We start from the raw sequence: 27751 nt of genomic DNA on the forward strand, positions 1-27751 counted from the left end.
CGCTTCTCCGCAGAACAACGAATAATGTCGTGCTGGGTGCTTCCAACTTCCCCAAAATTACGCTTTGTGGCGTAGTGGGTACGTTGCTAATGTACCTGTATTAGTAGCCACAGGAGAGTTTATAACGGGCTCTAGAAATGCCGCTCTTCCAGCTTTCGCTGTGACTGTGCTGCGCTTTCCGCGCAGGCCTGGCGTTTTTTCACTAAGACAGAAGGCAGCTTACTCACCGGCTATTTTGCCAAGGGAGATGTCCAAAATAGCGCGGTATTTCTCGAAGTGTCAGCTTATTCGCATGCTGTGGTCTTCTTAGATCGCACCACGCCTTAGAGCGCTAGGCGCAGCTTTGAACGTAGCTTTCGTCCCTATTCAAGCAAGGAATTTCGAATCACTCACGTGCTTGTGGAGATTGTGCGCTATGGTCAACAACGTACAGTCGAAGGTCATCAACTTGTTGCTTCTACCATACGAAGAGTTCGTGGCCGGATTGTGACCAATTAACGAAGGTTTCGCGCCGTAGACTAGTATGCACTTTGGCCGGAGACTAAAAGAGCGGTCCTAATGTTCGCATTTTCCGCATTAAACGGCATCGCATTAAGGATATTTTATTGCATTAGCCCTTTCACAAGAGGGTGTCGCCTGAGCCCGTATAGATTTTTTGATTAGCTAAATTCGGACCATTCTGCCTAGCACCCCTGCGATATAACTTCTCCTTTAAAAAGTTCTCAGACCTTCTGGTCACATTTTTCTGAGATTTATCGCTTTCCGGCGCTAGGCTATATAAGAGGAGTACTCAACTGTGATATAACTCTGAGCGTGTGAGTCAGTCGTGACCCCACGGGAAGGAAGAAAACAACGCAATCACCATAGACTGCTTGGCAAAAAATACGTTTATTAAAAACCATGCGTGCCTGCATCCTTTAGTAGTCACTACCACGTGGAGAATAACAATGGTCTTCTGAGTGTCCACCTTTTGAACCTAATTGCCATTGTCGTCGTCATCCACGTCATTTTCGTCATCCAAGCAGAGGTCGCTGTCGCGAAGGGGCACCATGACGCCGCACACGTCGTGAAACTGTTCCAAGCAGGAGACGGGCACCAGGTCCTCCACCGCCTTCGAAACCCACAGGGTACACTCTGCAGCGGAGCAACGAAGAAAATACCTGAGTGTTTTGACACAATTGTAATACTGACAATAGTGGTAACAAATACAGTTTTAATTACATCTTTGTGTTGGGAAAGAACGAAAAAAAAGCTTATCTAGGACGTTGCTGGTTTCATGCTTGCTGAAAAAAAAACAACCTAGCAGTTTTATATTTTATAGCTAAATACAGCAACGCACGCTTGACCTTAGCGTTTAGGTTGCATGAAATGCAACTAAACTACGGAGCAGCTATACTCTGAGAAAAAAAGAGTCTGTGTGACTCCTTTTGGGTGTCTTGACATATGCCACGTATATGAATCTCTTTAGAGAGACACGTAAACTCTCTTGCGGGAGACACGATTTTTCGATGTGAGTATAATGATGTGCAAAGGGACGACGTGCCTCTTTAAAGAGTGATATACGTGGCAGGTCAGTACTCCCCGGAATGAGCCAAAAGACTTTTTTTTCTGAGTGTAGCTTCAATGCAACCTTGCAAAAGATTGCACATGCTCACTCAAGGAGGCGATGCCAAAAAGTGGGCAAACATTTCTCGTAGAGCTCCAGTTACAACGTTTATAGGCACGGACAAGATTGATGATGACCGATACAACGAGCAAAACATCGCCTTACGTCAAAATTTGAGAAACGGCATTTCCAAAATCTCATACATGGGTCATTTATGAAGGGGATCTGAAGACAGCATTCTGGAAACATACAGATACCGATCTCCAGATAGAATGAACTCTCGAAGCAGATTCTAAAGCATAGATATTTTATTCCACGGCTATGCTTCGATAGATGGTGACTGCATGGAGTGCCTCACAAAAATAAATGCTTGAGATCAGTCACATCTGTGTAGCTTATTCGAACAACGCGTTCTTAACACATACACAGGTTGAAAACGCAAAAGACGAAGACAGAGGAGAGGCTTGACACACACGAGCGCTGACTAACAACAGTATTTTATTCGGAACCAAGCAACCACATATTATAGCTCACAAGGCGCGACACATCACGTGTGCGCTGTCGGCACAAAAGTCCTCTCACGACGCAAGAAACATAACTCTTTCCTAGAAAGAGCAATAGACGGCTGTGATACACATGCGTCACCTAATCTATCAATTAACTCCGCCTCAATGATCTCGCGGGTTAACCGATTTCTATTTCTGCTCACAACTGAACACTCGTCGTTAGACGGGTCACACGTGGTCATAACAGCGCAAGATCTACAATGCGCATCTAAAAACCCGCCTCTCATCTCGGACACGTTGTAACGATGCTCCCGGAGCCTATCATTAAGGCATCGTCCACTTTGGCCAACATAATAGCTACCACAAGTCAAAGGCAGTTTATAAACTGTACCTTTTGCGCAGTCAACGAAAGAAGTTTTATGCTTCTTATTGCACTCACTATTTTTGGGGGCACACACGCTAGTCAATCTGCACAAAGATCGCAGTTTATCTGCCGCAGAAAAAACAACTGTAATGCTTGCACGTTCACCGATACGTTTTTGGCGGTGTGAAAAACCGTGAATGTACGGAATGACTGCTACTTTACTTTTGGAAGGCGGAGAAATGATTCTATTCGGTGCCATATGGTTCAGAAGGCCTTCAGCAACGCTAACGAGTACATGCGAGGGATACCCCGCATCCCGGAGGCGAAGTACCTGCTCATAGAAACTATCACTCATGAGCTCGGGGGAAGACCTACGCAAAGCATTGGACAGACACAACTTCGCAATACCCCTTTTCACCAGCTTTGAGTGTGCCGAGGCATACGCGAGCAACGGTTTGTTCGCGCGCGGCTCAAATTTCCAGTACACACGTTGATCGCAAGATAAAAAGATTGATGTCAAGAAAGCGTAAGCTTCCCCTACTGAAACGTTCCGTATGCCATTCCAATAATTCCGTATGTTTCCGTAAGAATCTTACGGAAATATATGAAAAATATATGGAGAATATACGGAAAACATATGGATTCCGTATGGAAACATATAGAATTATTGGAATGGCATGCGGAACGTTTCAATAGGGTTCCGTTAGATGGTAACTCAAGAGTTAAAACTAGGTGTGATAATCCATGACGAAAAAAGGTAAGTGCGCTAGTAGGTAGCGTCTCGAAACCATCAGAATTGCAATCAAGAAAAATTTTAAAAATCATCCACATACCGGAACGTTTTTGTGATGCTAAAGTCATGAATGCGACCACTAAGGTTTCTGTCCAGTTCAGCTAAAAACAAATCACTTAAAATAGGGGCAATGCATGAGCCAATGCATATCCCTTCTTTCTGTATGTATGCCAGGTCTCCCCACTGAATGAAGGTAGACATAAGGTAAAACTGGAGCAATTATAAGAATCCACCACATGACGTGCCAGTCTCATTCATAAAAGGAACACTTCCGAACCTATCAATACAATTCTGTACGCAGGAAAGCAAACAAGACTGAGGTAAAGAATAAAATAGATCCTTTATATCCATGGATAATGCACCACGGTTCTCGTTCGAAGGCGACATCAGGTAATCTATGACACTATCAGAATTCTTGACAAGGAAGGGGTCATCAATGGGGAGCAAATTTAGCGATTTTTGCAGAAATAGGGCAATAGACTTTTGCCACGTACCATTCTCAGAAACGATAGCTCTGAAAGGAGCGTCAATCTTATGTGTTTTGACGCTGAAAAACACTTCGAGACAACCGCGCTTGCTCACGTCTATACCTTTGAGGACACTGTCTAATTTGAGCCTTTCACACAATATTTTTGCCTTTGCCTTTTCCTTAGGGGCCGGTTCACATTTGCCGGTGTGTTTTGAATGTGCCACGACTCGGGCAAGAGCCTCCTTCTCTGATTCCGTTCTGTTTCCAGAACAGAAGCGCCGTCGAAGTTGATCTTATGGTCGTGCTTCTCACAGTGCTCTGCAACAGCGCTGCGTTGCATTTCCATCTTCCTGACGTCGTTCTTATGTTGGCGCATTCTTTCTGGGAAGCACTTGCTCTCGCCTATGTAGCTAGCTGGGCATTCCGAACACGGCACCCTGTACACTACGCCCTGGTGTTGTTCCCTCAAGGGTCGATCCTTCGGCCGCGGAAGCAGGCGGGTGAGCGTCGACTCTGGCTTGTGTATCACCGTGACCTCCTCTTTTCTGAGAATCTTGGTGAGCTCTTCACTGATGCCCGGCACATGTGGTATGACAATGCGCTTGGCTGGCTTCTTGGATTCCATTGTGGCCGGTGGGGTGGCCGGGGAGGGGGGAGGGGGTCGCGTAGCGTGTCTTTCGCCACACAGCGTGACACTCGGCGAATGAAAGCTTCGGTGTATCCGTTCTTTAGCAGCTCGGCGACGACCCTCTCCTCTTCTCTCTTTCTCCCCCCGCCTCCGACGTGCAGATTATGCTTGCACGTGAAAGGAGCGCCGAAACTACCGAAGCTTTGTGGGCAGTCGGACGACAGGACGTAAAATGCAAATACCTGCCGGTGTGCGTTGACTTTCTGTACACCGAGAAGGTCATGCGCTCGCGCTGCCGTCCGACTGCCACATCGAGAAATGGAAGCGTTGCGTCTCGCTCTCGCTCCACCGAGAACTGTATCGCCTGGTCGACAGTGTATAGATGTTCACAGAGACATTGAGGATACCTTGATGACATTGACCTAAATACTTAAGTTGATGCGCATCATTTATTTTATTATTCTGACGATGCGAGTGTATTAAGTATAGTTCATGTGCGCTATTTCGTGGAAAATTAGCAGGCCCCATGCCTTCTTACGACCCTACTCTGCTGAGTAAATGCACTGCGAAGTAACCGATGCCACTTTCCGAGTTTCCATGAGGGCTGCGTCCATGGTGCCATGTGACGCGTGTAACGTAAACATGTTTTCGCTTTAATTTTAGTACCCTTGTTTCCATTGGTTCTCAAACATTAGTACATACGCGGCCGCAATACATAATTATTGATGAACGCTCGAAGCGTATTTCTTCGTCAACCAACACATGTACATTTGATGTGAGTGGTTCAATGTTGGCATCTGGATGGGGCAAGTGCCTCTTTAAGCTAATAGGTCTGCTACGATTTAGTGGGTGCTCCATTCTTAAGATAGAAACCAATGGAAATGAAATCGCGGGCTACTACATTTTTCGGATATTATTTAGAGGCTGTAGCTTACACCTGATCTGAAATCATTTACGTGGCGCCTTGACATCTTTAGAGACTGCAATGAAGGTACAGTTTCGAGAGGTCCAGATTATTTCATAACCTCCAAAATCTGCGCTTTAGTACCAATAACAAGATTTGTTATACCGATCAGCCAACTGGCCACTTTCAGCAGTATGAGATACAGCGAGCTTTGCGCTCACTCTCGTTGTCAAAGTAGAAGAAAATGTCACATAAGGTCGAAAGGATGAGGACCAGCTTTGTCGAGAATGCAGCTCGTAATCGAAGCTGCAAATTCCCTATTGCAAACCACTCTGCACGTCCTTTGTACTCCATAAATTGTGCACCGTTGGAAAGTTTGTAAAACATGGACCACGATTTTAGAATACAACTTTAAGGCAATAAATGACACTCTCGTGAATTACACCAAAATCATGCTTTAGGCGATGCAGGCTGCCGTTATTTGAGGGCATATCTTCTTATTGATAAACCACATTAGTTGAACAACATCTGTTTTCTTTTTGCTTAGTGTGTAATAGGCGTCCTAAGCTGTAGCAAAAATATTTCAGTATAGCAAATCACAACCTAACGCGGGTTGTGCAAAATGAGGCTCCACTGACCAACAGTAGCGGTTCAATCACAGTTTTAGGAGCGAAGCTCCTTATAGCGTCACTTGGTCGGTCGTCGCTCCGTCGGGCGTGTCCCTGCCGTCGCGTCTCCCGTATCATTCAATAGACGTCAGACTCTGCCCAGGCGGCGCTGCGAAAAACACCGCCACCAGCGCCCTCATCGTAGCCCTGGCACTAACTGGGTAGTGCAAAGAGAGCCGCCCGCAAGCGAATGTGCATAGGCCGCAATATAACCTTCCTCTTTCGTTGGTGTCGAGGCGCGGTTTCCTGAAAATCGAGGACCTGGAAAGCTTCTTCCGCCAATCCACGCTTCAGAAACAAAGGAAGCTGATCAAAGCGAACTGCGAGTACAATGCAAAATAAGTTTTAGTTATTCCCGCGCGCTGCAACTCGCAAGTACAAGCGAGCATCACACGACACCGAGTTCGAGGCAAGCCCCCCGACATCCGTTCTCTAGAGCCTAAATGCGTTAAAATCGGGTATATACGTATGCCACAGCGATAAAGTACCTACATACACGATCAATTTACTTAGCTATGCATCTTACGATCAGTGGTACAAAACTCGGTTCATCAGGGGCGAAAGGCTTCGGCGATTTTCGCCTTTTCAGTTGCATTCTCCCTTAATTCATCTCTCGCTTCCTGTGCATTGGAGTGTTTTATTACGCATCCTCAAATGGTCTCTTGATGGTCGTCTTCCGTTTGTATGTACTGCAAATGGGTATACGTGCGTGTCCACTTTCGCGGGGTACAACCAAAGGCAAAACCGTGGCCTCCGAGATAGCTACGGCAACCGCGGAGGACACGGGCGAAACAAACCTGAAGGGGGTCACGACCAACATTCTGCGATTTACTTGTATGACACACGTGGTGTTAGCTAGTTAGAACCAGAACTCTGAGCCTTCAAAACGTACATACGTCCGCGATGCTGTGTTGTGACGACCAACTCGTCGCGGTGTGCGTATCACGCGTCTCCAGTCTGCCTCTAGCTGCTCACTTCGTGTTACACGACAAGCACCGCGGTCAGAGCCTCTGCTGAGCTTCATAGTCAAGGTTACCACGGTTTTGCATCAGGGCTACGCAAAACAACAGCAGAGCCACACATTCATGCCACCGGCTGTGGAGAACGCGGGTACTTCGCTTACCCAACACGCTCGCAACGGCCCGTATCCAACGCTCTCGCCTTTCTTCTTCGTACGACAACTATGAAAATCGGTAAAACTGAACGTTGTTGTTCAGTCTTTTACGTCCGTGGCAATTCACAACGCAACAGTGCGTCTTTTGCGGAGTTTCTTCGTAGCGTGCGGAGGGCTCTCGTCTGCTGCTGTTTTCGCCGTCGTTGAAGCGAGTGATCCAGCAAGCACTTCACGACTGTTCGGTGGCGCGTCCGACTAGCGGAGAGCAATTCACAGCTCTCGTTCTGAGTGCCAAATGCGCAAACACACGCGATATTAAGCTCAATCGTTGTTTCGCACTCGCTGGTTGCACCTGGTCCCATAGCAACTGTGCGAGAGAGTCGGTCTATGCACTACTCAATACTTCTCCGACAGGTGCCGCCACACATCTTGGAAACTCCAGAGTCTGACGTCTATAGATGGCGCTGTCCCATAGAGATGCATGCAAACTGCAGTTGGGTGACGATATACTAGATGGCGTTGTTCCATAGAGATGTGTGCAATATGTGTGAAAAAAAAAACAAAAAAGGAAAAAAAGAAAAGAAAGAGAAAAAAGCAGTGGCACCCTGCACGGTAGATGGCGTGCAGTTATCAAAGCGGCGTATCGCTTTTGATTACTGCTGGGCGAAGCCACTGACCATTTCCCGGTGTAACCATGATTGCTTCAGGAGCTTCGCCCAAGCTCTTCATAATTCACCCGTGGATATGCTGTCATTTTTTTCTTTTCCTTGAGAACACAATACGTCAGTGGCTTAGCAGAATCTGGAACAGCTCGAAAATTGGAAGTTTCACAATACATATTGCATAATTAGGGATATTTTTTTTTAATTTTTCGTTTTTCATTGACAACGCTTCACAGCTTCGATAGGCGGGCACTTAGTCGAGGAAAGCAATCAATGTATATGTTATTGCTATAGTAAAAAAGCAATTTCCTTTGCTTGAGAGGTGGAACTTTAGGAAATTTCTTGGAGACACACCGCGCTGTAATCCCGTCTGCTACTTTTAATATGCTTGTGTAAAACGTCCTCAGACAGGAAAAAGCATGTAGCATTAATTTCTTCCTTGGAAGACAATTTATCATTATTTACTCCATAGAATACTGACTGAAGTTCCTTGCTACCTTACATACTTGTTCGCCAACCGAAGCGCTGCTGTGACTGCTGAGACAAGTCAATACCAATGTTCAATCTCAGAATTTTACAGCTTCGCACGTATTAGCGTGTGGCCCATGGCTTTCTTTAGCGAAAAGAGTGAACATGCGGAGTGCAATTTCTCTTTTTCGCAGGGAGTGATACTCATCAGCATTACAAAATACTCCTCTGGCGATATATTGCTAATTCCTGGGAGTACTGTAGCTGCCAGAGATATGTGTGCTGTACAATTGTTTGCATATCAGCAGATCACCAGCTGAGCTAATTAGATCAATAACTGTATTTCACTGCATTCTTACGTTGTGAGAAGTGAGAAACATCGGTGATGGCGCAGTCTTTGTAGTCACTCCAAACAATGTACGCCACTTCCACGTCAGTGCCTGCGTAAAAAAATGAGCGTAAAACTATGGGAAAATTGTGTTGCCTAAGGGGACGCGTGGGTCATATCTCAGAAAACTGGCACGGAATAGAAAACGGTCGAAGGACAGAATGTTTCGTATTGTGGGCATCATTCTGATCGGGGGATCTATCTGCGCCAGAGCAGGAATTTCTTCGGCACTATCATCACAACTTTGCCTCCCGTAGTATTGTGTGATATGTTTACCAACGTCACTTTTTCGACTTGTTTGGGCTGCGTATTTCAAGCCAAAATGAGCGATGCCTTGAAACGGGCACGCAGATAACTGTGTTTGTCCTCCTATTGCTTGATTTGTAACTACCTCATACGAAGTCGAGATTTTCCTCTCGAAGTGGACAGAGTAAATTGACAGTACTTATAAGAAAAAAAAATAGACTGGATATAAAGCATCTGCGGCTCGAGGCAGTTGGTTCGTCGCTTTTGACAGCATGGTAGATGGATGCTTATGTTTCTTTAATGATAGAGAAGCAAGATAAACAAACGCCAAATCGCCCTTCTACGTGTCAGATAAGAGGTAAGTAGGATGCAGATATGATTTCATTTACAGCAAAGCGACAACCAACAATAGTTCAAGTGTAATCATTTGTCGCTGCCACCTCAAGCTCACATATAGCTCTATGAGATTAAGGACTGACTTGAAAGTAGCAAGCAAATGATAGTGCTTTGTCTGCTCGGCCTGACGGGGCTAGATTTGGCCATAACGTTTTCTGTAGACGTAAATACAGGCAACCAGTTGATTTTGTGACACTAACGTCTAGGCACAACCATTTGTTACAGCGCACCTAGGGCAAACTAGCTACAAGGCACATGTACAGCTGGAAATGTGAACCGCTTTACTGCGTAATACGCTGGCACCTTCATTTCGCAGCAGGCCTTGTAGCTGTTGCATAATTGAATGGAATACATTTCACGCTGGAAAGGTTCATTTACGTTCACATGTTTAATGCACGTACCCTTACACATTTCTGGCCGGCTTATTTATTTCCACGACACAGACAATTTTTTTGGCTTTGTCAGTTAACCTTAATATTTCCGTGGTAGGTTATCCTCGTGCAAGGAAAAAAGTAGCTGCAGAGCTGTTGCGCTGGCATACCCGCGTTTGTCAGCGTAGTGCTACTTCACGATTGAATCTAGACGTTATCGCAGACTCAACTTAAATCCTTTGTTTACGTAGACTAGTATTTTCAAATACGTATGTTTCAAATACGCGAGTGTTCTTGAAAGGTAGGCCTATTTACTCGGTTGTGTTCGTGAAGTGGCGTTGTCAGATTTCATACAAGTACTGTTGCGATAATAAATACCATTTTCTTTCTTCATGTTTTTTATGGCATTTTGTGAACTACTTATTTATTGTTCTTTGTAAAAATGTACAATACAACTCCAATAGCCATGCACAGCTCTGCATTATGTGAAAATAAATAAATAATCAAATAAACGAATATATAAACCATCGAATAATTTCGAGAGACACTGGACAACAACGACGATAAAATTGAAGTAGTACATATATATATATATATATATATATATATATATATATATATATATATATATATATTTACACTCACTTTTGCCAACAGTGAAGTTTGTCGCATCCGGGGTTGCACCAGCGGTGTGGTGAAAAGCAACGCGTTTTCTGGAAGGTAATTTTTGGCATTGATTATTTTGTCCTACGCAGAACGAAATAAAGCTGTTTTGAGTACTAGTAATTCTAAGCACATGACCATGACACTGAAGTTTACACACCATCTTTAGATCAACTAGAATACTTGTTGTAGATGTCGGTGCGTGACTGAGCAAGTAGGACGACCAACATCGACACATCTGCACATGAGTGCAACTAGCAGACGACCGGAATCAGGTCCCTCTTCACGATAACGTTTGCAGTGGTGTTAGTTCAGTGTAGTTAACGTATGTGCGCCATACCTGCCATAATGGCATGCACAGCCGCCACACCCACTAATTGAAGACAATCGATGTTTGATGTAATGACTTTCGCTCATTGTGGACCTCTAGGAAATGTATAGCAGTACAGCTCTTCAACGTTTCTGTTTCGCCGGCGAGGTTGATCATATTTAATAGTTCTGCTAAAATTACCATCAGCCGCTTTTTGTAAATCTCAAAGCAGCAGCGGAATGATCTCAGGAAGGGTTCCAATTCTTTTATTTCACCCGACCGCCTGTTTCCACAAATTAAAATGTTACTTGATTATAGAAAAATAATTACTACCATAATCGATGATTCTGGTGATGTTCAACTATGTGCCGCGGGAGAAACAGTAATTATGGAGGCAGCTATCAAACGTTGGATGCCCCTTATTTCGTAAGATTTTCTGACAGATTCCTTGAAAGACCCTGTATACCCGTCTAGCCGTGGTCTAAATACCTGGTCCCAAAAGCTAGGCTTCTGGTGGTAAGGTTCTTAGCTGTGGTTACGTAGGCAATATCAAAGATGGAGAGTGACATTTGTTATCCTGATAGTCCCATGCTATCGTTACGTATAGCTTTAGTCTGACTCTGTGTAAGTTTCTTAGGTCGTATTTCTGAATAGGTGATAGAAAAAAAAATTCGGCAGATCGCACGTGCCGCCGGAATCGATGTTCTGCAAAGCATGCGGCGGCAAGGTGACTGTGGCGTAATATCTTTACATGAGCGAAACGTTACGAAACGATGCTAAAGATATGTGCAATTGGTATACGCACACACATATGTTGAAAAATCACACGTGTATTACAAAACCAGTTTACAGTTGCGTAATCATGTCAACAGCAACATGGGTAATAACAACAGCAGACGGGGTAAGCTGATATGTAGTGCTTTTACTTGTCCGTTATGATGAAAACGCACGCACGTTTCACGATCCAGTGTGCATTCGTCGAGGGGTTCTTGAGAGTTTTCAGGTAGAAGGCGGCAAGCGGAATGTCTTTGGTAGTGTAAATAAAGTACGCAACGCAGACCTCGCCGATTCCTCTGCTTGTCTGTGGGTGTTCTGCGCCTGGCGGCCGGCAAAGAGGGATGCGGCCCATGTTAAAGTTGCGCATCGCCGTTTTCCTATATGTACCCGCGCATGCGCCCCTTCAATGAAGCCTCTTGCTGTGAACAATACACCGGGCTCATCGATCCAGTTTTCAGAAAGTGGTAACGCGCGAGTTTCTGGGAAAGAGTGTCTTTTTCGTGGACGTGCGCGCACAGACACTGTATGTTGAGAGCGGCGAGCGTAAGGGGATTTTTCTGGTTGCGGCACCGAATGAGGGCTGTAGCCCGATTCAAGACAGTGTCTAGAGGCATGCTTGCTAGGCGTGTCATGTCATCGACTGGCTGTCTGTCGACATAGCCGGCGACATTTCGGAACCTGAAGTTACCTTTTGTGAGGGTGCGGTATAGGCCATCGAGGCTCGTAGCCCTGGAAATTGCTACGTAGACCAAATTCAGTGGTTGGCGCTTATCGTATCCGTAGGCTACCTGGGCGTATGTGGTCCTTCGTGACTTACATAGAACTATGACGTTTGCTTGCCCAAGGCGAAACTCTCTACGCTTACACAAGAAATTTTTCTGACGTATATCGTGGTTGTGGTGGTTCGCATTACCACGGGCACCCAATTCAATTCTATTGAGGGGTGTGCGGTAGTGATGTGATTCGTCCTGGCTGGAAGGACGATATGTACCGTGGACGTTGGAAATTGAAGCCACAGTTCCTCACGCTCGATGTACCACGAGATACCCATGTTTCCATTAACGAGACCGTCGCTTACGTCGATGTTGGCTTGCGGATGCTCAGGCAGACCGGCAGGCTACCCATGTCGCTTGCGTTCTTCTTGGCCACCTTCTTCACCTTCTTCCGGGTATCCTGGTGAACCTCCTCGTTCTTCTAGCCAGTTATTACATGCGGGATGACATAACACGTCGCCCGCAGCGTAACGCGCGCAGCGTGGACGCCGCGTGCGTTAGAGCGATCAACGTCCGCATTGCTGTGGTATGGCCGTATGCCGTCAGGGCACACATCGGTGGCTTCTTCACGTGTCACAAAGCGGGTGTCAATCAATCTGACGTAATACTCGGTTGTATGAGGCCATAGACCAGCCTCGTAAGAAATGAAAAGAACAGTGCGTCATTAAGGAGGACGACGTGGACGGGTGGATGTCAGCCGAGCGCGTTCCAGGGGAGTTCTTTCTTCTGCTCCCTGACTTCTCTCGAGTTTCAGTGTGTACGTTCGCGGGTACTGTGTTGATTGAGGCTGTGAATCACCTGTGGCACATACCGGCATAACGTGAACTGTGGTATGCGGGTATTTGTATTCTCACTACTGCTACCTCACTTGTGCGCTTCGCTGTTAAAAAGAAGCGTCTCTGCTGGTCGTACCTGAACAGGGGGTCTCAGTAGCTTTAAGCGTAATTAACTTCTTTTGAGGCTACACAGGTCAAGAGCATAACAATCATTGATTATGAGAAACGGCGCAGTGCAAGACAATGGAATAAGTTTTCACATCTATTGTTGCATAGCATGCATTCATTTAGGTGTTATGTGCGGGAACGTTTGCATTTCTCTGCACTGAAATTCGGCCGCCGCTGTTTCGCCTCGAAGCCACGCTCTCGTGCCCCACTGCTTTATGATATTGTCACGTGGTTGTGACGTCGACGAAGGCAGCGATGAAAGTCCGAGATGAAACTCTTTATTAGGCCGAACTTGTGGCCGAGAAAATGAAACTCCGGCTACAGCAATACACTGATAGCGGCGAACAGAGCGTCGACCAACTGACAAGCGGTCAAGCGCGTCGGCTTTTATACAGGCGCTATCGAATTTTCCGGCAATATCGCTGGTGGCGGCATTATCTCTCGGCAAAGCTAGAACATTCACGGGCGGTGCGCAATCTTGACAAAACGATCTACTACAATCGAGAAGCTTCTCGAACACTGCTTTGCGGACAGCGTCGATCGTTGATAAACGTCCTAGCTGGTCAAATTAACAAGACGTGGGCGTGGTATTGCCCCCCTCTGAAAAAGCATCGCCCCGATGCTTGTGAAAGAACAATGAAGCGAGAAAAAAAAACAAGTATATACATAAATAAATTACAATAACAAAGAAAAAGTAGAGTCCCCAAGTTCGCTAACGCGCGAAAAACGGCTTAAGGCGCACGACATGGACGACTTCAGGTCGTGCGCGGCGTCGCTGGGAGTTCGTAATGCCGTCCGGGATGACCTCGTAATCAAGAGCGCCGAGGCTTCGAAGAACCTTGTATGGCCCGAAGCATCGCCGAAGAAGATTTTCGCTAAGCCCACGTCGGCGTATCGGCGTCCAGATCCAAACACGGTCGCCGGGCTGGTATTCCACGAAGCGTCGTCGAAGATTGTAGCGACGGCTGTCGGCGTACTGCTGGGTCTTGATGCGCAGGCGGGCGAACTGTCGAGCTTCTTCGGCACGTTATAAGTAAGCGGCGGCGTCAAGGTTTTCTTCGTCGGTGACGTTCGGTAGCATGGCGTCGAGCGTCGTCGCCGGGCTCCTTCCTTAGACCAATTTGTACGGCGTCATCTGCGTTGTTTCTTGCACGGCCGTGTTGTAGGCGAAGATCACGTACGGAAGGACGGCGTCCCACGTCTTGTGCTCAACATCGACGTACATGGCCAGCGTGTCGGCGATGGTCTTATTTAGACGTTCGGTGAGGCCATTGGTCTGCGGGTGGTAGGCGGTGGTGCGGCGGTGGCTCGTCTCACTGTATTTGAAGATCGCCGGAGTTAAGTCCGCAGTAAAGGCGGTACCTCTGTCTGTGATGAGGACCTCTGGGGCGCCATGACGCAAGACGATGTTCTCCACGAAGAACTTGGCTACCTCGGCGGCGCTGCCTTTGGGAAAGGCCTTTGTCTCTGCGTAGCGGTTGAGGTAGTCAGTCGCTACAACGATCCATTTGTTGCCGGAAGTCGACGTCGGGAACGGCCCCAGTAGGTCCATTCCGATTGGCTGGAACGGCCGGTGAGGTGGTTCGATTGGCTGCAGAAGTCCCGCTGGCCTAATCGGCGGTGTCTTCCGTCGCTGGCAATCTCGGCAAGTCTTAACGTAGTGGGCGACGTCGGCAGCAAGGCGTGGCCAGTAGTATTTTTCCTGTATTCTGGCGAGCGTGCGGGAAACACTGAGGTGTCCAGCCGTCGGGTCGTCGTGTCGGGCCTGGAGGACTTCTGGTCGCAATGATGAGGGTACGACGAGAAGGTAGTCGGTTCGAAGTGGTGAGAAGTTCTTCTTCAGTAGAACGCCGTTCCGTAAGAAAAACGACGGCTGTCCTCGCTTGAATACCTTCGGAACAACGGCGGTCTTGCACTCGAGGTACTCAATAAGGTCCCCCAGTTCCGCGTCGGCCCGTTGCCTTTCGGCGAAGTCGTCGGCACTTATAGTTCCGAGGAAGCAGTCATCGTCGTCGTCTTGCGGCGGCGCGTCGACGGGGGCACGAGACAGGCAGTCGGTGTCAGAGTGTTTTCGTCCGGACTTGTACACGACGGTAATATCGAATTCTTGAAGCCTGAGACTCCATCATGCGAGACGCCATGAAGGGTCCTTCAAGTTAGCTAGACAACGTAAGGCTTTGAAGGGCCTGCCATAGAGGTAGGGGCGAAACTTTGAGGTAGCCCAGAGAATGGCAAGGCATTCCTTTTCTGTTGCGGAATAGTTTGCTTCTGCCTTGGATAGTGATCGGCTAGCATAACTGATAACCCTTTCAAGCCCGTCAGTCTTTTGCACAAGGACGGCACCGAGTCCTACGCTGCTTGCGTCGGTGCGTATTTCCGTATCGGCGCAATCGTCGAAATGCGCAAGTATGGGTGGTGTCTGCAGGCGTCGTTTAAGTTCTTGAAAGGCTTGCACTTGCGCCGTTTCCCACATGAATTCCACGTTATTCTTCGCGAAAAGCTTCAGTGGTTCGGCGATCCGTGCAAAGTTTTTGACGAAGCGTCGGTAATAGGCACATAAGCCGAGAAATCGGCGCACAGCCTTCTTGTCGGTGGGTGGCGCAAAGTCGCTGATGGCAGCTGTTTTCCGCGGGTCTGGGCGCACTCCAGACTTGCTGATCACATGACCCAGAAACAAGAGCTCGTCATACGCGAATCTGCACGTTTCTGGCTTCAGGGTCAGACCAGAGGCCTTGATTGCGTGAAGTACTGCCTCAAGCCGCCGGAGATGCTCGTCGAAGGTCGAGGAAAACACGACGACGTCGTCCAAATACACAAGGCACGTCTGCCACTTCAATCCGGCCAGTACGGTGTCCATGACACGCTGGAACGTCGCAGGTGCCGAGCAAAGACCGAAAGGCATGACCTTGAACTCAAAGAGGCCGTCGGGTGTTATAAAGGCAGTATTTTCTCGGTCTGTCTCGTCGACTTCGATTTGCCAGTAGCCGGTCTTGAGGTCCATCGACGAAAAGTACGTCGCGTTGGGAAGTCGATCCAGGGTGTCCTCTATTCGTGGGAGGGGGTACACGTCCTTCGTGATTTTGTTCAGGCGCCGGTAATCAACGCAGAAGCGCAGTGTCCCGTCCTTCTTCTTCACTAACACCACGGGTGACGCTCACGGACTCTTGGACGGCTGGATGATGTTGTCGCGTAGCATCTCGTCGACCTGTTTCTTTATCGCGTCGCGCTCTCGAGTAGAACCTCTGTAGGGGCTCTCACGGAGTGGTCGAGAATTCTCATCTGTTATAATGCGGTGCTTCGCGAGGGGCGTTTGTCGGACCCGCGATGACGACGAGAAACAGTTCTCCTATTGCAAGAGCAGGATTTCGAGCTGGTCTTGCTTGGCCTTCGGAGGGCTCGGGTTGACGTCAAAATCCGGTTCGGGACCTCTATTCGTCGAAGCAGGTTCGGCAGCATCGAAGAGGGCGAAAGCATCGCTGGGGGCTGCACATTCGTCGATGTAGGCAACCGTCGTACCAAAGTTGAGGTGCCTATATTCGTGGCTGAAGTTTGTCAGAACTACTTTTGCTTTACCGTCACGCAGTTCGGCTATACCTCGTGCGACGCAAATTTCACGGTTCAGGAGTAGGTGCTGATCACCCTCGATGACGCCTTCAAGGTTCGCAGGTTTTTCGGTGCCGATGGAAATAATGACGATGGAGCGCGGCGGAATGGTCACCTGCTCTTCTATCACATTCAATGCATGGTTGCCTGGCATCGCGTGGGGCTTTGTCTGAGTTCAGTGTTATCGACTCAGACCTCAGGTCGATGACGGCGCCGTGGTCACTTAGGAAGTCCATTACAAGTATCACATCCCTGGAGCAGTTTTGTAGGATTACAAAGCTCGCAGGATAAGTCTGGTTATTGATGCTGACTCTCACCGTGCAGACACCAATCGGCGTTATCAGGTGGCCTACAGCTGTCCGGATTTCGGGTCCACTCTAAGCGGTCTTTACTTTCGTCAGCTTGGTGGCGAACGGTCCACTGAAGACAGAATAGTTGGCTCCGGTGTCGACGAGAGCTGTGATGCTGTGGCCGTCGATAAGAACATCGAGGTCGCTACTTCGTCGTCTCGCGTTGCAGTTAGGTCGTGGCGTGGGGTCACGGCTGCGTCGGTGTGTTCCGCTGCTTCCAATTTGCGTCGTCGGGTCTTCTTTAGTCCGCGAGATTTCGTCGTCAGGGGTCCGTCTGGTTCGCGTCGTGTTCTGAAGGTTTCGTCGCGGCGTCGTCGTCGGCGGCGGAGGATCTTCGGTAGTTCGTCGTGCAGCAACCGCACCTCCATCGGTTGCTGGCCTTAGTTTTCCGGATACGGGCTACGCGACCGGCCCCGGTTTGGGCCAGTGTACCGCCGGCAGTGCGGTGACATGAAGCGGCCGGGCGACGGCGTGCGGGAAGGTCGTCGTTCTTGCCACTGTGTTCCGGTGAGGTAGTCGTCGATGTCGCGCGGCCGTTCGCCTGGCTGCGGGCGCGGCGCGTTGATTGCGAATCCGCGGAGTCCCATCTGTCGGTACTTCTAGCGGCGGTACGTGTGGCCGGCCTCTCCGCAGTGGTAGCAGAGCGGGCGGTTGTCGGGGGCACGCCAGACATCGCTCTTCCTCGGGGTGTTGCGCTGGCCGACAGGTGGTCGGTAGGGCGTCGGTGGCGGCGGCGGCGTCTGGCGACGGTACTGCGGCGGTGTGGCGTCTTGGCGGGGGCGTGGAGGAGGAGCATGACGGCGGGCTGCAGCAGCATAGCTAATAGCTTGCGGCTGCGGCTCTGCTAGCTGAGGCGCGCCGAGTGAATGCTGGATCTCCTGGCGCACGACGTCGGCGATGGACTCTACTTGAGGTTGCGACGAAGGTAGAATTTTCGCAACTCCTCTTGCACGATTGCTGGAATCGTCTCACGCAGGTCGGCGGGTCCTAGGGCTTGAACGTCGGCGTAGCTTGTAGCCGAGAAGCTGCGGCTGTATTGCCGCGTTCGCATCTCCAGCGTTTTCTCGATCGTGGAAGCCTCTGATGCAAATTCAGCGACCGTGTTCGGCGGGTTCCTTATCAATCCAGCGAAGAGTTCCTGTTTGACACCCCGCATGAGGAACCTCACTTTCTTCTCTTTGGGCATAGTTGGGTGGGCGTGTCGAAACAGGCGATTTATCTCTTCCGTGTAGATGGCAATATTTTCGTTGGGTAGGTGCACACGGGTCTCCAGCATAGCCGCGGCCCGTTCCTTGCGGACCACGCTCGTGAACGTGCTTAGGAACGTCGTCCGAAAGAGATCCCATGTTTGTAGGGCGGATTCTCGGTTCTCGAACCACGTCGTAGAAGTAGACGTGGCGCAGCTTCTCTTCAGTGTCCCAGTGGTTGAAGGTGGCGACTCGCTCGTACGTCTCCAGCCAGCTCTCCGGGTCTTCAAACGACGATCCACGGAAAGTCGGTGGCTCCCTTGGCTGTTGCATCACTACCGCGGGCGGTGGCGCAGTGTCTGTCATCGTTGCCGCAGTCGTGGTCATGGCCTTTCTGTTCCGAGTGTTGTCGGTAGAGGCCCGTACTCTGGTGCTAGGCCTTGTTGCCTACGGCTAGCTCGCTGGTCGTGGTTGGCGTCGATGTCTTCTCCGCGCTGGGGGCTGGGTTCACGGCTTGACGGGGGCGTCCGGATCATGAAGGAACAGCACCTCCACCAGATGTCTCGTGGTTGTGACGTCGACGAAGGCAGCAGTCAGCACGTCCGAGATGAAACTCTTTATTAGGCCGAACTTGTGGCCGAGAAAATGAAACTCCAGCTACAGCAATAAACTGATAGCGGCGAACAGAGCGTCGACCGTCGATCAACTGACAAGCGGTCAAGCGCGTCGGCTTTTATACAGGGCTATCGAATTTTCCAGCAATATCGCTGGTGGTGGCATTATCTCTCGACAAAGCTATAACAATCACGGGCGGCGCGCAATCTTAACAAAACGATCTAATACAATCGAGAAGCTTCTCGAACACAGCTTTGCGGACAGCGTTGATAAACGTCCTAGCTGGTCAAACCCGAATAATTCAAACTAAAACGAGAAGTGGGCGTGGCAATATACCTTTAACGCGATCAAGGGAGATTTGCCCCCTACAACTGAACAAACGCGTGACAATGAACCGCAGCTACCCCAGTGTTATACCACATTTAGACAGTGGAGGCGCACGAGCATAGAGTAGCCATAATCAGTACCTAACTATAGAAATGGTTTCGGCAAGAGATCGTATCGGCGCATAATCAGCGACGCAGTGTTCTTTTAACCAAGCAGCGCGGTCGCTGTCGTCGTCGCTTACGACATACTGCGCTTGCCATCGCAAAAGGGTCGTAGTCATCCACTTATCATTCTCACATAAGCTCGCCTTTCGCAGCTCTAAGTTGTGTCGTAATAATTCGCACAACAGTAAAAAATGGTTGACGAGCGGATATTGGTAAGGTATTTCGACCAGGCTTATGACCGTATGTTGAATTTTAGTTTTTTACTATTGTGTCTTGAAATGCATGACGAAGACGGAGATTCCGAAGTTATGGCTCTCAGTTTTGTTAATTCAGCCTATTGAATAATGAGTCAGAGCAAATAAAATAATTGGCCGCGTATATGCGTGCTTCGCTGCAAATGTCGTCGAAAGACGATGGAAGAGGCGCTGCGTGAGGTATGGACGCCATCCGGCAATACGTTGGGAAACGTGAGTGCTGTGTTGCGGGCTGGTAGTCCCGGCGCAGCGGCAGGCGAAGACCAGCGGTGACCAACGCGACCGGTGGGAACGCCGGCCAGCCCGAATACGCTGTTTGGCGCGATGCGCCGAAGGAGAAGAAACGTCCGTACTCAACGAGTACTCTCCACAAACTCTTATTTACACGTCACCTGGGTAAAACAGGAATGCCAGAGCGGCGCCCCCTGTCATTCGTACAATGCAATACTGAACCGAAACCGAAACACAACATGAGCTTGTGCAGAGGGCACGGAGGAAGACAAGTTTCAGCGCAGTCGCATTTTCAGCCCAGCTTAAGAAACTAGGGTCTTTAAAATTGCGTATCTATGTATTTTTTATTAAAGGAACACACCACCTAATACTTCCCTAATGATGTTGCGTCTTAGATATGCGTAATATTTACTTTTTGATCGACAACGTTCACAAGTATGAACAGCCGTACCAGTTCAAGATGGGTGGGCGGTAAGCAAGTGGTTCAACTTTGGCCGTGTGGCTGAATCGGGTGACGTGCCGACAAACAGAAAGACAGACCAAAATTTCTGCGTTTAAGTTCCCCAAGAAAGACTATAGGCGATGCGCAAAGCGCCGACGACGCCATCTGCCGCCATGGCTCGGAAGAGCTCGCGGGGCCCGGCGAGCAGCGTTCCCGCGAGCGTCTATACGCGAGTGCACGGATGGATGTGTTTTTCATCGTGATTTAACGATTCTGGCGGGCCTCAGCGATGTCGAAAAATACCTGCTGCGTTGTCGGCTGCTCAAACACACACAAAAAATCGCCAGGAACGCACATCTACAGGTTTCCGGTGCTATTTCATGAGCGAAAACGACGGCGGCGGTGGATTGCGGCTGTACGACGTAGAAGCTAAGCAATAGCGCTTTGTTTACGGCAGTGTTAGAACGATTACCGTGTTTTTATTTCTTCTGTTTTGTCGCTACGTTTTCAGCGAACGCTACTACGTTACACTTGGTCGCCTCGCTGCATTGTAGACATTCACATGAGGTTGTTATTACTGATAAGACGCGATACCTTGGCTCACTTGAAAAACGAATGGCGCGAAGCGCAATGCGAGAGAATGTAGGGCAGGCGACGGCTCCTTTAAAAAAGCGCCGTGGAATCACACGTGTGCTGTACGAAATCGGCTGCATTCTACCTATTGATGGCACTGGAATGCGATCATCGCTGCAGAATGTTCGCTGTGCGCTTCTTCACCGATGATGACAAGCTTATCGTTTATTTTTTCACAAGTTTATCGTGCTGGTTTCAAAGTTTTACCAACGCTGACCCTTCACGTGGCCGACCCTGTGAAATCTATACGCCGGTGCGACAGCGCTCCCTCAAAATCTACTATATCAGCACATGGCACGTAAACGAAGCTACTGTGTCGAGAAAAAACATTGGTTCACGCTTCAACGCATGCAGGCGTTAGTGATCGGGACGTTATAAAGAAAGCGGTGTACTTACGATGAGCTCCACTTCGTAGGAGAAGCTTGTTGTCGATTGTCTGTGACAAACGCTTGTCGCGTATGGGGACACTGTCGTCCCACACAGCTGTGACATCGGACACATGTCCACTATTATAAAGTTCGGCTCCTTTGCGCACACTGTTGCCGCAAAAGTAATTATCTGGGACGCGCACAACCGGCGAATCGCACGCGCGCAGATGAGGCTTCCGCTACGCGACCCGCGAGCGGTTCCAACGGCCGCCGCTACGCGGCTTTCAGTGGCGCCCCTATAAGCGCTGCGCATCGCGGATAGTCTTTAATAAAAGACGCGTTTCCGCAGATATACACGAAGGCAGCCACATGCACTGGACCACAGTCCAAGACTTGTGTGTTCATTTCTGTGCGGAAACGTACGTTTAGTTTGGGTGCGCTCCTTTATTACCCAGACTCACCAAGTTCCGGGCATCTGTGAAGTATCTATCAGTATCTATCAGAGTCCATGGGTACAGTTGAAATCCTCAATAACGAAATCGGCGGGGAAAGCACAAAAGTTCCCTCTCGCGGGAATTTCGTTGGCGCGAGAATGCGGCAGAAAAAACACATTTATTTCCAAAAGTCAGTAAGTTTGCCTTGGCGGGCCTTACCATGCAGCAGTTTCATACCTCTCGATCGGGAATCTCGTTTGCCACGGCACAAAGTTCGCCCCATGCACAGGTCAGTGACGGCGGCACTGCGCTGTCACCAGTACCGTCATCAAGTGTGCCTACAGGCGAACCTTCTTCCGGCTCCGCTGGATCAGCACGGATCAGCGCAGAATCGTGGCAGCGAGCTGCACGCAACGCCGAATTCTTCGGCGGTGTCCATTTTTTTCCTGCCCTTTGCCACCTCACTGATGATTGCAGCCTTATCTTCCAGCGTTATGAACTTCCGATTTTTCGTTAGAGGCGGCATCCTCGCAGGCAGCAAAATCGGACGAAACAGTCGCAACCCACAGTTCACGTTGCACCAAGCGCTCCACAAATGGCTCCACAAATGGCTCCACAAGTGCTCCACAAACGCTCCACAAATGGCTCCACACACGCGACCATGTGCACGCAAAGCCGACAAAGCCAAGCACAGATCCAAGGTAAAGAATGAAACTACATGAGGAATGTGGATTTGGCTACGTAGTCCGCGACAACGAGCAGGTGCCTCGGCAAGCCATCATCATCATAATTGTTGCCAGCTTTATGTTTTTTTTTGTAAACAATGATGGCGGCTGCTTCTCAGGTGCGCTGTAGCGATAGTTTCGCACAATTTAAGCGTGCATTTCAGCAGTTTTCGAATGTAGGTAATGTTGCGAGAGTAGAATATTTGCGCACTCGTGTTTCAAAAATTTCGCTAATGAGGTACTGCGGTATGAATATCTTTCGTAGTCGCAAGTTACGAAATGCATTGACTCTTATGGGCGTTCGCCGGTGCTCCGAAAATATTTCGTTGCGCTAAGAATTTCGTTCCCTCTAATAATAATAATAATATCTGGGGTTTAACGTCCCAAAACCACGATATGATTATGAGAGACGCCGTAGTGGAGGGCTCCGGAAATTTCGACCACCTGGGGAATTTCGTTCCCTCGGGCATTCGTTATCGCGGGTTTGAACAGCAGTATCAATATCTAGCCTGTAATTACTCAAAATATGTGGAGTAGCAAAAAAATTCACGAAGTCCTTTATGCATTCGCCTGAGACAACTCGAAGGCACATGTCATCATATTCTTCTTTTTTACTCAGTCGATGTAATAGTCTGCTCTACCCGCCCCCCCCCCTCCGAAAGTTTTATCCACCTAACGTGATTTTGCACTGCCTCCGAGATCGGAGGCATTGTAAGCCTTCTTCACGTCACCTGGTGCTGCACTGTTTCCATGATCGGCCCACTTTTGAGCGAGCGATGTCATGTGTTGATGCCACAGTAACGTCATCAGGACATTAAAAAAATTATACAATCAATGATGTCATGACGACGCCATATGTTGACGTCATCACATCATGGTCATTTTTTTGCATTATGTTTTGCATTTTGTTCACGCTTCTCAAGATCCGTGTTTCCGTGTTTGGTGAGGCATGCAAGGCTTTCGCCTCAAATATCACACTGCTTGGGCAGTGTCATATTATTTGGCTATTTCGATTGGCTTGATACGGTCAGTTAATTTTAACACTATGTAATGCAGTTAATGGTAACGTTTAGCGTAGTGGATTATTGAGGAAAATGTGTACACTTCAGGGCGCTGGCAACACTCGAACTTTACAAATGCGTGTTTTTTTTTCTTTCTTTTAATTGAACCTTATATGAATGAGAGGTTTTCGCATCGTACACAAAAGATCCGGCGCCCGAAAATGGAAGGAAATGTGGCCTTTGATGGTGCCCCGATCACATAGGTATTCGTTCGTATGCGCTGTTTTCCAATAATTGTTCCCATCTCAAAAGTGGACGGACTCCTCGGCGATCAGCCTCGGTGATCGTCGCGATATGGGAATCCTTTCTTTTACCGAGGTGACTTGTCATTTCATTTTTCGTGGATGTCAACGCATGATCCTTCTTATTGCCTAGAGGAATTGTAGTGTAGGCGGCTAAGCAGACGCATGAAAGTGCAATCCCTGCATGGAAGAGGGGAACAGTTCCTCATGCAATGCGACAAAAAGAAAGAAAGAAAGAAATAAAGAGAGAAAGAAGGAAATGATGAAAGAAAGAAATAAAAAAGAAAGGAAGAAAGAAAGAAAAGAAAGAAAGGAAGAAAGAAAGAAAGAAAGAAAGAAAAGTGGTACGTCAGCCTCGCACACGCCAATGTTCGCTTCGTCCATTCCCCATACCCGATAGGGCAAGACCACATAATTTTTAGATGCGAAGTATCTTAAGGCCGAGCTCAATCCGGTGGTGGTGTGCGGCGTGACCACCCTTACTGCGCATGCGCATACCCTCTCCACACACCTCCTCTCCCCTTCCCCTCTCCACATTCCATCTCCACTTTCCCTCTCCACTCTCCCTCTTTCAACTTTCCCTCTCCACTCCCCTCTCCCATACCCCTCTCCCCTCCCCTTTCCACTCTTCCTCTGAAACGCGGGCTAGACATGCCGAAATTCTCTCCTGCGCAACGCCGCGATGAGCTCGAGCGCATGCGCGTCCCCTCCCCTTCTCTCTCCTCTCCTACGCTGCCCCCCTCTCGCCCGCCTGTCGACCGCGTTCCCCGCTCGCCCTGTGAGAATTAACGGCCAGGCTAGATGGAAGATACGACGCGCGTAGCCTCCCTCTTCGCGTTCCACGACGCGAGGTCGGTAGCATGCCCAACGAGCGCCAACGGAACGCGATCGTGCAAGTGCTCCGGCTTCGCATCGCCTCATGGTCCCCTTTAGCGGGAGATGGTGTAATTTTTCTTCTTTTTTATTGAAGCAAAACGACGCAAGACTTACCGCTTCCCTGGGCCATCGTTGAGTGACCACACGTACGTTACCGTCTTGGCCTCCGGATCAAAATCTTTGCGCCTCGCCGACAGGCATTCGAAGATGGTGTCGTTGTTGATGTCAGAGATACCGACGGCGTAAGGAAATGCAGCGAAGACCTGAATATAAGGATAAACAGATTGAGCTATATCGTGTCTGCGTAATAGCTCGTTCGCACTCGAGAATCCACCGTGTACAGCGACCGGAATTCACGTGCCGCCGAAATTCCGCATCGTCCACACGGTTTGCCGACCACACCTTCGAAACGCGATGCATGACCATCTGCCTAAAAGCGCTAACCAAAACGCAGGCGCCAAATACTCCGGTTGGTCCCCGCGGCCCTCCGGTCGCGTTGTGGTACTTTGTCCTAATTGCGAATTACATAAACAGGAGTAAAGTCGTCGTACTGCTATCCCTGCTGGCACGCAAATTTCTGGCGATGCATGACGATCAGAAACATGCATTCGCCCAAGAAAAAAATCGGGGCAGTTACGCACTAATGGCGCGTAGCTCCGCTACCTTTCCCCTCCACTTTCCCTTCCCCTCATCCTCACTTTGCTGCCCCACCCCTCGCTACAATATACTTTGCAAGGCTATGCTATGCTTGCTTTACTCCCTCCCCTTCTACACCGTTGTATCATTCCCCCTCACCCTCACATCCCTTTCCCTCCCCATGCTATACTATACAGTACTATACATGCCTACCCACCTCTTCCTATGCTATAAACTATACATGACTGTGCTTTGCTTCACCCTCTCCCCTCCTCCTTTTCATCCTACCCACCCTCACCACCATTCCCACCCCTTGATTTTCTATACTATGCATTGCTATGCTATGCTTCACTACCTCTACTACTCCATTTTCTATTCTCTCTCTCACTTCCGTGTCATTCACTGCTTCGCCGCAAGGGCAAAGCAGTGAATGCGATAGCAAGAAATTGGAATGTCACACGAATAACGCGAAGAATCTCGATAGTTGCGGCGCCTGTCACAGTTGTTACGTCCTTGTGCTTGAGCAACGCGCTGCAATAGTCGATCGACAATGGAGATATTTCTTTTTCATTTAAAACTGCGGCGCGTAGAGTGACAACCTGCGTTTCTTGCCACTCTGGGACGTCTGATGCAAGGTGTGCCCGGTGTTTGTTTACTTCTTCCCCCACATCTCGAGTGGGTACAGAAGAGGACCATTTTGTCGTGCGAGTCTCAAGGGCAGTTTTCGAATTGAAACATAATTAGGAGCGAGGGCAGTTTTCGAATTGAAACATAATTAGGAGCGTCCCCTTTGTTGAATTTCGGTTTGCGTGCATATCTCGAAACCAACTTCCACTAAATTCATGCGCACAGCGTCGAAAAACGAAAAAAAAAAACACATAAGCAATACATGTGGAAAATCTCGTAATGGTCCCGTCAATTTCCGCGTGTACGCATTTCTTTTGTGGGTAATTTGTCGCGGATAAGACTTGCAAAACAGAAAATGTGCACACGACTGTCTGTAGATCACAGCTACGAAGAAATTCGTGGGGATTTCTCACGATGTAAAGCTTTCGTTATACTGCTCCTTTAACGCGGCACATCGAGAGACCGTTCAAGCATTGTAGTGTCTTCCCCAATGTGATCGGCTGCACTCATACGCAGCACATGGAGGTTTGCTGGAGACTTACTGACTGTGAAAGATGTTGAATTCGAATTAATGCTATGCGCAATTTACCGAACACAGACTCGGGCGCCTGAAAAAAAAATATATATATATATATATATATATATGCTGGACACCTCGGTGTTTCCCGCACGCTCGCAAGAACACAGGAACGGTACAACTGGCCGCGTCTTGCCAAATTGCGAGTGTTCGTACACAGCTGCTCCTTACCTCAAAAGCGTCTGGTGCTTCGCGCTGCAAAACATTCGGGCCTTTACCAGCGTCAGATCTGTATACGAGCGCGAGGGCCGCCACGCTTAAAACAACACGCAGAGAATGCCTCATTTTCTGAGTAGACTTGATCCATAGAGCTTCCTTTCAGGCAATTTATACTTTCCGTGGACCGTCTCGTGCACTCCCTCCCAGAACTGGTTGAGAGTACACGGAGCCACTCACTCACTCTACAAATTACACCTCATCTGCATTATTACTCGCATGTCAAGCCATGTTGTCAATCGACTGTCACTTTCTCCATGATGTTACTCTACTGGAAAATATCCAACAGCCACTCCGCGTATTTCGGGCTACGTGCAACACCTGCCATGCCGTGAGGCAATTTCCCAGCGTCGCTCGTGTCCTGCTATCACCACAGCTGCTTGTTCTTTAGCTGCTATTCAAAAACAACAACAAAAGTGGTAAAGAGCATGTTCCGTAAGCAGCCCTCACTTTTCTGTATGCAATGTCATTGTACTGCTGCGTGGGGACGCAATTAGTGTTGAAAAACATCCCAGTTCATTAAAAACATTGCAGCAGTACATTTATCGCAGGCGGCTGTATTTTTTACACTTGTTTTCGCATGGGCACGTGTGTGCGCGGGTGTGTGCGTGCTCGTGTGTGTGTGTGTGTGTGTGTGTGTGTGTGTGTGTGTGTGTGTGTGTGTGTGTGTGTGTGTGTGTGTGTGTGTGTGTGTGTGTGTGTGTGTGTGTGTGTGTGTGTGTGTGTGTGTGTGTGTGTGTGTGTGTGTGTGTGTGTGTGTGTGTGTGTGTGTGTGTGTGTGTGTGTGTGTGTGTGTGTGTGTGTGTGTGTGTGTGTGTGTGTGTGTGTGTGTGTGTGTGAGAGGAACGAAAACACTCGATCCCTCACTGAGAACTCGAAAAATTGCATCAAAAAGAGAAAGCGTGGGCTTAATAAATTTGTCAGCCACGAGCCTTTGAAAAATACGCGCGGGAATGACACTTCAAACCATTTTCACTGAAAGCATGTCTGATGAAATAAAATCGACTGAGGATCACCTTTACTGTGTGAGTGAGTGAAGCGAGTGCCCTCAATTTGGGAACCCCGTCATTCAAACACGTGCGCTAAAATTCTGACGTGTTTTCTTCTACAAAAACTGCACAATCAAAGCTCGC

The 27751-nt window shown here is 48.7% G+C and overlaps 1 protein-coding gene across 1 annotated transcript; it reads right to left on the reverse strand.

Moving 5' to 3' along the window:
- Window positions 1-976: 976 nt before the first annotated feature.
- Window positions 977-26801, reverse strand: LOC119397314 (uncharacterized). The gene is made up of 5 exons (XM_037664744.2): window positions 26574-26801; window positions 24677-24825; window positions 10229-10296; window positions 8542-8622; window positions 977-1134 (listed from the first exon to the last, which is right to left on the reverse strand). Exons 1-5 carry the CDS (start codon window positions 26685-26687, stop codon window positions 977-979), a joined length of 570 nt encoding a protein of 189 aa, XP_037520672.1. The 5' UTR covers window positions 26688-26801.
- Window positions 26802-27751: the final 950 nt, after the last annotated feature.

The sequence above is a fragment of the Rhipicephalus sanguineus genome, chromosome 6 (assembly GCF_013339695.2).
Source record: "Rhipicephalus sanguineus isolate Rsan-2018 chromosome 6, BIME_Rsan_1.4, whole genome shotgun sequence".
In the NCBI taxonomy this organism is placed as follows: domain Eukaryota; kingdom Metazoa; phylum Arthropoda; class Arachnida; order Ixodida; family Ixodidae; genus Rhipicephalus; species Rhipicephalus sanguineus.